Here is a 13,922-nt window from a genome sequence, read left to right as displayed (position 1 = left end):
TAGTGCCTCCGTGACAAACCGCGTCACTTGGTGGTCTGTCCAGTAGGATGTAAAAATGTGATCTACCGGTAATGTGCGTCTCGGTGATAAGTGCAATGTCAATTCGTCTGTGGTGAATCAGTGCGTCACGTCTTTGAAGGCCAGCTCTTTAGCATTCAAAAGAAATATTGACAGTGATTTTTGGTTTAAGAAGCTCATTTGGATGTTCGAGGAAGGAGATTGGAAACTACTGAGGTAGAAGAGAAATGAGGGGATTTATGGTATTCTTTGATCACTCAAGAAGAATGTGAAGTGATGTCATGTGTAAGAGGAGGTGCCGACTGAAACGCCATTCGTGGCTTGAGCGTATAAAAATTAATAAAATGAATGTGAATGATATTGATTTATTGTAGTAATGAAGGCGCCTGTTTAAGAAAAAATGCTAAACCGGCAATGTCTTCTCGTATTGCGTATCGTACCGTTCGAGCTGTAGGGCGCGTAGAGATGTAAAAAAGCTAATAACTTTCCAAATTTCAGGATGAAGACGAACAAAAGTTGGCGAGTGAGTATGATTGCCTTAGTCGAAGCTTTTATCCGCCTACGTAGGAGGAAGGGGAAGTCGCTTTTCAACGAGCCGATCTTATTTGGGAAAGCCAGGATGTCATAACGTCGAAGATTGACAGCCGCTTGCCAGGCTTTCCGCTCCGGCCAATCCATCACTCGAAAGGATAACTTTTGAAAAACCTGCATTCTTCGCTAATTGCTCGCCGATATAGTTCGCAGTATCGTTAATCAGCCTGACGGGGGAAATGGCTTTTTTTTCGATTCTGGAACTGCCAAACTGGGCGATTAATATTCTGATGCTTACACAATAGGGGAAATTCAATTTTAATATCTTACTGCTATCAGATCAACTTTATCAAGTTTATGTTGCTTTTTGTATTGTCTTTTGTAATTTTGCAATTACATAAATACAAAATTGTATAGCAATTCTTTTCACGATTTTTTAAATCTAGATCGTTGGTTTTGTTGAATTTAACCTCCAATTATTTTTTATGCCAAATAATTTATTATTTATGCATTTCGGGCCACGTCCTTGGTCCCACTTCAGAGATGTTATTTGGGCTAAATAGAAATTTTATTAGATTTATTTTGCCCAAATAACAGCGATGAAGTTTGACCAGGGACGTGGCCCGAAATACATAAGCGAATAAAATATTTGGAACAAAAAATCGAACTCCAATTATTGTTTATGACAAATATTTTATTCGCTTATGCATTTCGGGCCAAGTACTTGGTCCCACTTAAGTGCTGTTACATGGGCTAAATGAAACTAATAATACTTTTATTTAGCCCAAATAACATCTGTGCAGTGAGACCAGGGACGTGGTCCAAAAGGCATAAGCAAACAAAATATTTGGCATAAAAAATAATTGGAGTTTTAGTTCAACTCAACGAATGACCTAGGTTGTGAAATCCCAAAACGAGGAAACGAAAGAAAGGAAAAATGGGTGAAAGTAAATCAAATTGAAAATGCCATTGGTCACCAGAGCAAGAGAAAAGAGAAATAGAGCTAGGAAAACCACAAAAGAGCAGCAAGAAAGGAAAAGAGAAAAATGAGAGGGATAGAAAGAGAAACGAAGCGCTCTCTCTTTCTTTCTCAGATACATACAGAGAGAGAGAGAGAGAGAGAGAGAGAGAGAGAGAGAGAGAGAGAGAGAGAGAACAGACAGATGGATAAATAGATAAAAGAATTCAACAGAAGACATAGAAAAAACAGACCAAAAGAAGAAAAGAGAACGAGCAAGCATGAAGTGTGACAAAGCAAGGAGAAATAATCAAGTGAAATATTTGAGAGAGAGAAACATATCTGAACAACGAAGAAAATCCTGAAAGGGAAAATAGGCGAAAGTTAAATAAACGAGAAAAAATGATGGTAAGAGTGCACGCGAGAAAGGGGTAGAGAAGAAAAAAATAAAAATAAATAGATAGTAAATAGATAGACAGATAGAATGAGAGAGAGTAAAAGAGAGAGAGAGAGAGAGAGAGAGAGAGAGAGAGAGAGAGGGAGAGAGAGAGGGAGAGAGAGAGGGAGAGAGAGAGAACAGAAAGATGGATAAATAGATAAAGAAATTCAACAGAAGACATAGAAAAAACAGACCAAAAGAAGAAAAGAGAACGAGTAAGCATGAAGTGTGATAAAGCAAGGAGAAATAATCAAGTGATATATTTGAGAGAGAGAAACATATCTGAAAAACGAAGAAAATCCTGAAAGGGAAAATAGGCGAACGTTAAATAAACGAGAAAAAATTATGATAAGACTGAACGCGAGAAAGGGGTAAAGAAGAAAAAAATAAAAATAAATAGATAGTAAATAGATAGATAGATAGAATGAGTGAAAGAGAGAGAGAGAGAGTGAGAGAGAGAGAAACTGAAAATCGGATAAATGAATAGAGAAATGTAATAGTAAAAGAAAACAGTAAGAGCATAAGAACAAAGAGAGTAATTAAGAGAATGGCTGACTATTGAGTGCTGTTTTATTTAGTCCCCGAATTTGGTCACATACTGATCACTCTTACAATCAATGAGAAAGATATAGATAGAGAGAGAGAGAGAAAGAGAGAGAAAAAGAGAGAGAGAGGAGAGAGAGAGCGAGACATAGATAGATAGATAGATAGATAGATAGAGGGAGAGAGAGAGAGAGAGTGAGAGAGAGAACTTAAGTTGGATTGACTTTTTAGCTACTGGTTATCGAAAAAAAATTCTCCTAATGATTCATTTACGTAACTGCTTTCTCAATGTTTGACTATAGATTAAACCATTTGTACTTTTACAGTGCTTAGAAAAGCATTCCAAATGTTCGACACCACCAAATGCGGCTTTATAGACACTTGCAAGATCTCGACAATTCTGAACACGATGGGCCAGCTGTTCGAAGACGCAGAGCTCAGCCGGATCATCGAGGAGGTCGACGTCGAAGGTAAGCCGCGTCGAAAAAAATAAATAAATATAATTAAAATAAAAAACACGCTAATTTCAGTTGGGTAAAAGGCGTGACAAACTCATTTCCCGAGTATTCGCCCATTCAAAAATAGAACCGACGGTCACAGATGCGTGCTAACGCCCCAAATAATTATTTGTTTACAGAGTGCCCTGAAGTATTTGGATGTTGGCCAGGTATGACTTATGCCCCGTTCGTAAAATACATTAGATCACTCGATACGGTCTGTTTCAACAATTAAACAATTCATTTAAAATAAAAAACATTTTTAGACGATTCACATTGCCAAACGTGCAATACAGCACTACTGTATCTGGGAAGAGCATATATTTTTCAGTTTTACACTGTTTCTTTGTTTTTTGTAGTTCACCTTTTTTTATAAAGCAATCGTCAACCTTAAGCTGAAGGTAACCACAAGGAGTTACAACATCCACTATAATATTAAGGCGGTTTCGGATGATGTAAAATTTATTGCCGAGCCTTGCCGCAGTTCCCCGGGTACAATTAACTTCCTGACTTACAAGATGCCACGTATAAGAGCAGGATTAGTCAGACAACACAAAAGGAATTAATAACGGAGAACATTCAATACCGAGAACAATCATGCTTGAATATAAATACGGCGAATTTTCTGCAATGGAATTCAAAGGCTTTAATCATTAATTGTTGATAATTATATCCGTTTTGTTTTTTATTTTTCTTAAGATTCATTAATTTTTCTGGAAATTAGCAATTTACTATTATTTAGCCAATAATGCATACGCTAGATGCAAGATCAGGAAGGCAGAACTAATTTTTACCCGGTCTGTAATGAAGCATGGGACTGAATATAACAAATCTCCACCAAATCTGAAGTTATGTCGAATGTTTAAATGTCTTTTTAATATGGATATGGGCTGAATACATATTTTTTGCGTGACCATTTTGGTGTTATCAATTCGGAAATACGCAAGGGGTGGTTTTGGTTTGGTTGTGTTTTGCTAGGTTAAAGTTAAGGATTATTTGGAGACCGGGAGATGCGGTCTGATGTGACGTAGGTTTTAGAGAAACGTTTTCTTTATCGTGCCAACGTTTCGATCTTTATTGAGATCATCTTCAGGGCTCAAAGTGTTTGTTTCCTGTGTAGATATGTCATTCTTTTGTGTCGTGCACTCTCAACACGAATGACACATCTACACAGAAAACAAACGCGTTGAGCCCTGAAGATGATCTCAATAAAGTTCGAAACGTTGGCACAATAAAGGAAGTGTTTTTATAAAACCGACGTCACACCAGACCGCATCACACGGTCTCCGAATAATCATTGACTAACGGCTAGTAAACACCACACATTTTATTTTTTTCTTATTATTCGTCAAGGAACTCTTCACCGACTGGACGGTACACCAAATTACGAAACTGTTTTAAACCCTGCAAAAACTTTGATCTAGCCAATCGATCTCAATTAAATTTAACACATAATCAAAAACATACATAAACAATTTTAAAAAACTCTTCTTTTATTTTCCGCAGATATTATTAATAATGTGTGGTGATTAGTGACCGTTAGTCGATGATTATTCAGAAATCATGAGATGCGGTCTGGTGTGACGTAGGTTTTAGAAAAACATTTTCTTTGTTGTCCCAACGTTTCGATCTTTATTGAGAACATCTTCCGGGCTCGATGAGTTTGTTTTCTGTGTAGATGTGTCATTATTCGGTGGCGTGTTGAGAGTGCCACACCTACATAGAAAACAAACACTTTAAGTCCTGAAGATGATCTCAATAAAGCTCGGAACGTTGGAACAATAAAGAAAATGTTTTTCTAAAACCTACGTCAACCAGACCGCATCTCACGGTATCCAAATAATCATTAACTAACGGTCATTAAACACCACACACACGTTAGAGTTAAAGTTATTTATTACCACTAAAGTAACATTGCCATGAGTCTTTCTACTCGACCATGTCTGATTACAGAATAAATTTACCTAATTTATTTTTAATATTATTTGTTTTAAACTGGACTGTTATTTTGACGTAACATAAAGATAGATTTATTTAGTTTTTTTATTGCCATTTATTTTATTATTCAGATTAAGTTAGTCTAGAGATTTTAAACCTAGAAAAAGTCTTCACAACATTTCACAACTAGTGTAATAGTTTAACGTGAATTTGAATCTTCGAGCACTTCCAGAGTCATTTGGCTGTCTGTCCAAATTATCGATGTTAGGCTGGATGTGTGTCGAGGAGCATGTTCTATTGTGTCCTTTAGCCACAGTACTGGCTTAGCAATAGCCAGAAGTTCTGCATGATTACTACATTGTTTTGATAATTTAAACCTTGTGTATGAATAGATAGGGTATTTTCTTGTTACACAAACACACCACATCTAACTTAAAAATCATACTTCCATCTGTACAGATCTCATAATAAGCATCTCCTTTCTCGTTTCATTAGAAATAAATTTCTCAGCAGCCAACGATGGGTTGATCTAGAGACTGGTTTGAATCCTGATTACATATTTTCAATAATGTGAACTCGCAGCTATCAAACCATCCCTATCGACTAACGTACCACTGAAAATGCCAAAACGCGTCTGAAGAAGAAAACGATAGGACTACATACCGATTAATTTTGTTTTCATTTCAGGAAGAAAGGAACACAAATAATTCAATCCCAAACCAACAAACATTTATACAATACAATTTTCTGTCGTTTTCGACGTATATTTTAAGCATTATTTTATTTCAATAGTACCTTTACACCATGAGATCAGAATTACAATCAAATATTGTTTAGAAAACATGTCGAACAATCATTTCCTTAATTGTTATCGGGTTGTCCGGAAAATAATGCAGGATTTTAAGTTTTCATTAAAAAAAATCTATATAAAATATTCTGTTTACGTTTACAGGATTACTCATTTGTATGAATGTCAACACTTATTAATCCTCTTCCAAATGATATTGTTTGTTTACCTCTGTAGCATTCCGCTACTTGGAAATAATTCAGTCATCCTTATAATGTCAAAGCGAGAATTTCGTACGATTTTCTTTTACGAGTTTAAACTCGGCCGAAGCGGAGCCCAAACGGCTAGAAACATTAACCAAGTCTGGGGCGAGGGTTGTGTTAATGAGTGCACTGTGCAAAGGTGGTTTAAAAAATTTCGGGAGGGAGATTTCAGCCTTGAAGATGAAGAAGGTCGTGGAAGGCCTTCCTCTCTTAATGATGATGTTCTGCGATCAGTGGTGGAAGAAAACCCCAAAACAACTGTTCGAGAACTTGCAGAGCAACTCAAAGTCAGTAAAACGACCGTCGCTGACCACCTCAAGGCGATTGGAAAAGTGAAAAAACTCGAAAATTGGGTTCCACACTCATTAAACGATCGCCAAAAAATCAGCGCTTTGATGTTTGTGCATCACTTCTTTGTCGAAACAAAAATGACCCATTTCTGGCCAGAATTGTTACATGTGACGAAAAGTGGATTCTCTACGATAACACTAGACGTTCTGGACAGTGGCTCGACAAAGGAGAAGCTCCAAAGCCCCCAACTCATCAAAAAAAGGTAATGGTTACGGTATGGTGGGCTTCATTTGGTTTAATACACTACAGCTTCTTAAATCCTGGCGAAACCATCAATGCTGAATCATACTGTAACCAAATTAATACCATGCATCAGAAATTGGCAGTAATGAAGCCCTCTTTGGTCAATCGGAAAGGGCCCATTTTGTTGCATGACAACGCTCGACCACATGTGTCACGTGTAACGTCACAAAAATTATTGGAGCTTGGCTATGAAACTTTGCCTCACCCACCCTACTCTCCGGACCTCTCGCCTACTGACTACCATTTTTTTAGACACCTGGACCACTACTTAGAACACATAATATTCAAAAATCAAACGGAACTGGAAAATGCATTTATTGACTTTATCAATTCTAAAAATTCTGAATTCTACTCAGACGGAATTAATAAGTTACCAACACGTTGGGAGAAATGTATTGAGAGTATGGGAAATTATTTTGATTAAAGAACATTGCTTTAAAGTAACTAGTTTCTTTTTTTTTGTTTAATACCAAAATCCTGCATTATTTTCCGGACAACCCAATACAAAAGGTCATTTTCGACTCGTTTTATTTATATTATTAATTGCACAATAATAAATCTGTAGATCGTGAGATGCGGTCTGGTGTGACGTAGGTTTTAGAAAAACATTTTCTTTATCGTTCCAACGTTTCGATCTTTATTGAGATCATCTTCAGGGCCTGGGATGAAAAAATGAATTTATACAATGCTAGAAATTTTAGACTCAAAGTATTTGTACCTACGTCACACCAGACCGCATCTCACGATCTCTAAATAATCATCAACCAACGGTCACCACACAATCATAAATGTTTTTGATTTTTATCTACCACGTTTTTGAGAATTATTTAGAGGGGAAAATAAGTGACCGTTGATTTATAAATATAGAGAAAAATATCTAGTAAAAATAAACTCGGGCCCATCTATTTTCAACTAATTGGCCTTATGTTTTCCATTAGGCATTCATTAGGCAATAAACACAGATTGTGCCGAAACAGCAAGTTTAAAAAAATGTTAAACCCGTTAAGTTGAGAATGTACTAAATTGCACTAATAAAAAAAAACTCTTTACCGGACAATAAAATAAGTAAAAAAGCAAAAACCACCCCTTTACAATATGAATAATAGACTTTTCGACTTGAGAGTGTTTTTAATCCATTTTCTTGTGTTATAACTGTCAGCATTTTATCTTAAAAAAAAATTCGACTTTTCAGAAAGCTAGGGAAACAACCCAAACTAACTCTGAAAAATAAACTCATTTTTTATTATTTTGAGACCTATTTGGACTTAAAGCATCAAACATTAGCGTCCAACCAAATATTCCAACCTCCAACTTATCGAGTCGTTCCAATCCTAAATCCTGCACAATCGTCAATGTTCCTTTCTATGTACCTAGACTTATTATTCATAGCAACTTTAATATCAAATTTTGAAGAAATCAAAAATAGCTCCAAGAAGGTTCACAAGCGATTATCCTTTTATACAACCCCTCATTTCAGCAGCTTTTCATCCCACACCCTTTCAAGTAATCGACCTTGATGGAAGCGTCATTTGCTCGCGACCTTCTAAGGAGGTGTTTGTTACTTTACCGTGGTACTACTAGAAGCAGCATTTTATAACTGTTTAGGTAAAATAAAATATATAAATATATATTTTTTATCGAGCAAAAAACAACAACTCGTATTTAGGAATGTAGATGAAACAGTGATTGAAATTTTACAACTTTCCTTTCTATTTAATTAATTAGGGATTTATCACATATTACTATTATATTAAATTTTAATTAGCTAAATTGTAGAATGCTCGTATTGTTCTACGAGTTGAACATTTGTTTTACGATTTTATCGTCTCTGATTGTCTGAAGTAATGTCGGAATGTTTAATTAAAATGCGTAATAAGAGTTTGGATTCGAAATGTTCTTTGTAACAATTAACCTAGATTCTTGATTGGCGGAAGAAAGTTGAGATTGTGATTACATCCAGTTGGAATTGGTTAAAGTTCTAAAACGAAAATTGTTTTTCAGTTGAGCTGCTTAGTAAAAGTAACTGACCAATAATTTTAGAGTTAAAAAAATAATGGATATTAAGCGTTAGAGAGCTTAATAATTTTAATGTCATTGAAAAATTACCAGCCCTGAACATAAGAAAATATTTTTATTTTTCATATAAATATAAATACTAATCAAATAGAAAACTAAATACAAATTTATTTGTGACAATAGTGAAATTTGTGGGGTACTTTAAAGCACAAATTGGAAAATCCTTCTTCCCCACACTCTTTGCTGAAGCGGGTGTTTTGCAAGGTACCTTCCTTAGTCTCATTCTATATTCAGTTTACACGGCAGACAATCTTATCAATTCCGACACATTGCTACTGAAATATTCAGACAATACCACCAAAATTTCAGCAAATCTAGAAGCCAGTTATATGTTAACACACACACACACACACACACACACACACACACACACACACACACACACACACACACACACACACACATATATATATATATATACAGGGTGGCCCCAATCGATTCAGCACACTTCCAGATCTTACAGGAAATTGAACGCTGAATAAAAAAGGTCCTATGTACCTGTGTCCGCAAACCCTTCAGTTCCGAGCTACAGGCAAAAAAACCATGAAAAACCACGTTTTTTGACCTTATTCGTGAAATTGTTAGTAAACCATTAGCCTGACCATAAAACAGCTCGAAACAACATCTGTAGAGGATTAATTTCTGCGTCGAATGAGATTAAAACCAGCCTGATCGGCCGAAAATTTCATTTTTGACGATTTTTCGAAGTTAGGATTTGAAGGGATAAACAAAATTCACCATTTCTGACATTTTTATCGAAAATTCACAACTTGAACCTCTATCAAAAAATTCTCCGTTACAAAACTCCAAACTCCGCTTTCATGATAGGTGTCCTTTTTAGATGTCCCGGCTGAATTTCTTTTGAACCAATGACCCTATAAAAAAGTGTTTAATATTTTTTAGCCTAGTTACAAATCTTTACCATTTTTCGGAAAAAAATTATACAGGGTACCTCAGGCCAAGTTCAACTTCAAAATTTTAAATACGACCCTAAACACCCTGACACATCATTTTAAATTTTTTTACGCTGAAAACAATGGTGCAATCGAATTAGTTAAAAAATACCAAAGTTATGACTAAAATTTGAAAAACGCATTTCGTTTGTTATGTTGTTAATTACAATTACTTGCTTCTTCTATCATTGTTTGCCAAACTGGTATTATGAAAGTAAATCTTCATTTTTACATCGACTGAAGAAAACGTTCTTCCATACATCCTATGGACTCCAAGTTCACCTCTAATGGCATTTCACTACCGTTGTAATTTTCGAACATGGGCAGAGGAAAATCCGAGAATTTCGTATTCTTGTCATCATCAGGTGGTTAACAACATCAACGTTTGATGTGGACTTCTCGGAAATAAATTAATTGGGCCTTATTTCTACGAAAATAATTTAAAGGGTGCTCAGTTTCCCAATTGTTTTACCAACACTCTTAGATGATGTTCCTCTGCAACAAAGGCAAACTATGATTCTCCAGCTTGATGGATGCCCAGCATACCGCATACAGCAGATGAGAAGTTATTGGAATTGACACTTCCAGGATAGGTGGAAAGGACCTCATAAGAAATTCAGCCAGGCTATATATAAAAAGGACACCAAGTATATTTTATATATATATATATATATATATATATATAAATGCTAAAAAATAATTGAATCAAGATCGGTGCAACAAATATCAGGTCGATTGCTATATCTTAAAGTTCCTTTAACTTTCCTTTGACCAACAGACCAATAATTATTGATATATAATTATATATATAAGTTTTTAATAAATATATATTGTTAGAGGGAAGTCAATTTTATACGATGGACAGAAGCAAATGGTTATGCTTTACTAAAATCGTCTTACTCTGACTTCATACCTCGACTCCGGAAATACAGTTGGCTTGAATTTTTTCGGAAATTAAATCTCCCTCGGAGGCCTAATTGCTCGGCCAAGGGCATCGGAATTAACAGTACATTAAGAGGGGTTCAATTAAATCCGGCGGGGGAAGGTGCCAAATGATACGAAATACCAGCGATTCCGGAGAGACGGTTCCGGCCCGAAAGTGGCCCCGCTCCAGCGGTTTGTTTTTACGGCCAACCTGTAAACCGAGTCGACGTCTATTTCGAAATGGTGAGCCATATATTTTCAACATTGCGGAAAATAAGTACGACTCCTTTAAATAGTATCAGGAGGCTGGAAACGCGCATTAAAAAATACTGGTCAGTAAGAAATCTATGAAATTCATAAAAATGCATTTAGTCGTAAAATTCCATTAGAAGACATTCTATCTAAGTGCAAGGGTTCAATTATTATACTCTTTACTTTTGTTTGAACACATCACCTATTGACTTTTGTTTTTAAAAGAGATTTCATGGTCAATGCCGTTTTAGCTTCGTAGAGGGTTTAGAGGATATCTTGGTGAAGACATGGAGAACAACTTTTTAAAAAAAGATGTAGAAATGTGTAGGATGTCTGACCACGCAATGAAAAAAAAAGTTAGAGGAAAAACTTTGAATCCGGTCAAGTTTCTTAACAGGACACTACAGACTAAATGGGCATCTGAAGAAGATTGATATAACCCAACATGGCACGTGCAGATTCTGCAAAGAAGCAGAGGAGGCACCAATACAAACAAACAAGCGCCACATTCCCTCGCAGGAGAAAGTATTTTGGGATGTTCATGGTAACCGTAGAAGAAATTAAACAACTGAGACCGGGTTTACTAATCAAGTTTCTTGATGAACTAGGATATGTGTGCTGTAGGTACAGAACGGAGGATTCAAGTTATCAACGCGCGCAGTTTAATCTTAGTCAAAGAAGCATATTTTAATGTAAACTTATTAACCTTGTCATCAAATAGACTAACATAAAAAATGATAAGAGTTTCAAGTTGGGTTTTATTTGAGATATAGAAAGGTTGGTTAAAATGAGGATCACTTGGGTCTGAAATGTTTGAATTTGGCCTAGGTTTCATTACTTGGTAGAGTGATTATTTGGAGATTGTGAGATGCGGTCTGGTGTGACGTAGTTTTTAGAAAAACATTTTCTTTATCGTTCCAACGTTTCGATCTTTATTGAGATCATCTTCAGGGCCTGGGATTTATAAACATTGTTTAAATTATACAAATACATGTAGGATGTGGAAAAAAATGAATTTATACAATGCTAGAATTTTTAAATTTAACAAAGTATTTGTACTCATTCGAAGTGTTTTTTTCTGTGTAGACGTTATTGTTTATGGTTTATTGGGTGTCGTGTTGAGAGTGCCAGTGAGATATTGATGTTTTATATTTATATACGTTGGATTTTGAAGGGGAGGGGAAGCGAGTCGGGATAGAAAGACATTTTTATATGACGGATCAGCTTCTTTGAGGTGAAAGGAGCCGACAATGGGAAAAAACGGGTAATAGTTCTACCTGATTATCCTTAACTTGGTAGAGTTTCAAATTCCAAATCAGTAAGTCCAGATGGGGCATGTAGTCTCGTAAGTTAATTAACTTTGTTTTCTTTATAGTCTGCATGATAGTTCCAGACTGCTTAGTTCTAATCTATTCCATCTAATGTGCGTACATTAGTTACGTTTGTTGCCATGATGAAATCGAGGTATCGGATATGGGTCCGTGCTGGAATAGTGATGTTAAAGTAAAGTAATTCCTCTCATAATTGCATACTACTATCAATTAAAAAGTCATCGGCTCTGCGGGGATCGAACCTAGAACCAGTAATGGCAAATACAAGTCGGACGCTCTAACTACTCGTCCATCGCGGTTCAATTAATAATAGTGCTATTATTTATAATAAAAGACAGGCGGTTGGATATTTGAAGGTAAATGTGACGTGATCACATTTATTTTCATTCAGGGTTAGTACTACAGCAGACAGAAAGAAAAGAGGCAGATGAATATTTGGAACAAGACTGCGGATAACCACACCGGCACAGATGGTCAATTGAGTTTCTCTCCAGGAAGGATTACCTGTCGTAAAAATATACAAGATAAGACAAAGTACAAGTATGAGACAAACCGCTTTTTGTGGAAAGGAACGAGTTTTCAGAATCTGTACTACCTGTATAAACAATCAGACATAAACAAAATTAGGACTAGGTGTAGGTAAAAGGGAGGATAAGCTTGAGCCAAGCTGTGCCAACAAAAGGAACAATTAATTATTCTTTCTAAGGTTGAGATAAAAAAGACAGTGTCACGAGCGGGATTCGAACCCACGACTTTCTCTCTCACCCTTATCTCAACCAAGACCTTAGAACGAATATGAATTGATTGAAATGAAGTAACATGGTCAATTGACCACGAAAACGTAAAAGGAACAATGTTTTATTTCGAAATGTACCAAAATCATAATCGATTGTGACACTGTGTCTCCGTGGGAAGAAATATCAGCTGTGAAAATTATACAGAGAATGTAGATCTTTAAACCTTAAAAGACAGCGAATTTTACATGTTGAAGTTACGAGTTTTCAGTATCTTGCAACCTGAAGAAACAGTCAAAAAAATTTTGGGACTAGTTAAAAGGTTGAAAGGAGGTTCTTGAGTTTGTGCATGCCATGAGTTTGATAAAAAACAAATCATAAAAAAATTGGATGTTTGTCTTAATTTTTGAAACATTTTGACAAATTCACTCACAATCGTTTATTTAAAGGTAGCGGGAAAGTGAATTTCGACGGTTTCTGCGAGGTGGCCGCTCACTTCTTAGAAGAGGAGGACGCCGAGGCAATGCAAGAAGAGCTTAAAGAAGCTTTTCGCCTTTACGACCGAGAAGGTGAGTTTGGAATAAAAATTCCTGTTTATTTTCCTTTATTTTTCGTCATGAAACGTTTCAGGCAATGGATACATCACGACGGCTACCCTCCGGGAAATCCTGGCTGCTTTGGACGACAAGCTGAACAACGAGGACCTCGACGGAATCATCCAGGAAATCGACACAGACGGATCCGGCACCGTGGACTTTGACGGTTTGTATGATAACAGTCCTTTAGTTGGTAATATTTTTAACTTTTAATTCTAAATTAGCAGCAATAAATAATGTTATATATTATTAGTTTTTATTGTAATCTTCTTACTGACGTCATAATAAAACGAACAAGGTAGGAAAAAAATTATTAGTGACCGTTAATCGATAATTATTCCGAAATCGTGAGATGCGGTCTGGTGTGATGTAGGTTTCAGAAAAACATTTTCTTTATCGTGCCAACGTTTCGATCTTTATTGAGATCATCTTCAGGGCCTGGGATTTACAAACATTGTTTACATTTAACAAATACATGTAGGATGTGG

At 36.0% G+C, this 13,922-nt stretch overlaps 1 protein-coding gene across 2 annotated transcripts in view; it reads left to right on the top strand.

Annotated features, from left to right (window-relative positions):
• Positions 1 to 13,922, top strand: part of LOC106673359 (troponin C) — a 29,637-nt gene that overhangs the window by 14,271 nt on the left and 1,444 nt on the right. The window contains exons 2-5 of one of the 2 annotated variants that reach the window (XM_014405451.2): positions 517 to 541; positions 2,816 to 2,959; positions 13,288 to 13,407; positions 13,469 to 13,600. In XM_014405451.2, coding sequence (XP_014260937.1) covers positions 517 to 541; positions 2,816 to 2,959; positions 13,288 to 13,407; positions 13,469 to 13,600 — 421 coding nt within the window. Of the gene's footprint in view, positions 1 to 516; positions 542 to 1,762; positions 1,916 to 2,815; positions 2,960 to 13,287; positions 13,408 to 13,468; positions 13,601 to 13,922 lie in introns of those variants that run through there. The other variant, XM_024227551.1, reaches the window with a different exon arrangement.

Source organism: Cimex lectularius, unplaced genomic scaffold, assembly GCF_000648675.2.
Source record: "Cimex lectularius strain Harlan isolate CLEC.00 unplaced genomic scaffold, Clec_2.1 scaffold106, whole genome shotgun sequence".
Lineage (NCBI taxonomy): Eukaryota > Metazoa > Arthropoda > Insecta > Hemiptera > Cimicidae > Cimex > Cimex lectularius.
The sequence above is the reverse complement of the archived record's forward strand: the minus strand, read 5'-3'. Positions and strand labels throughout refer to the sequence as shown.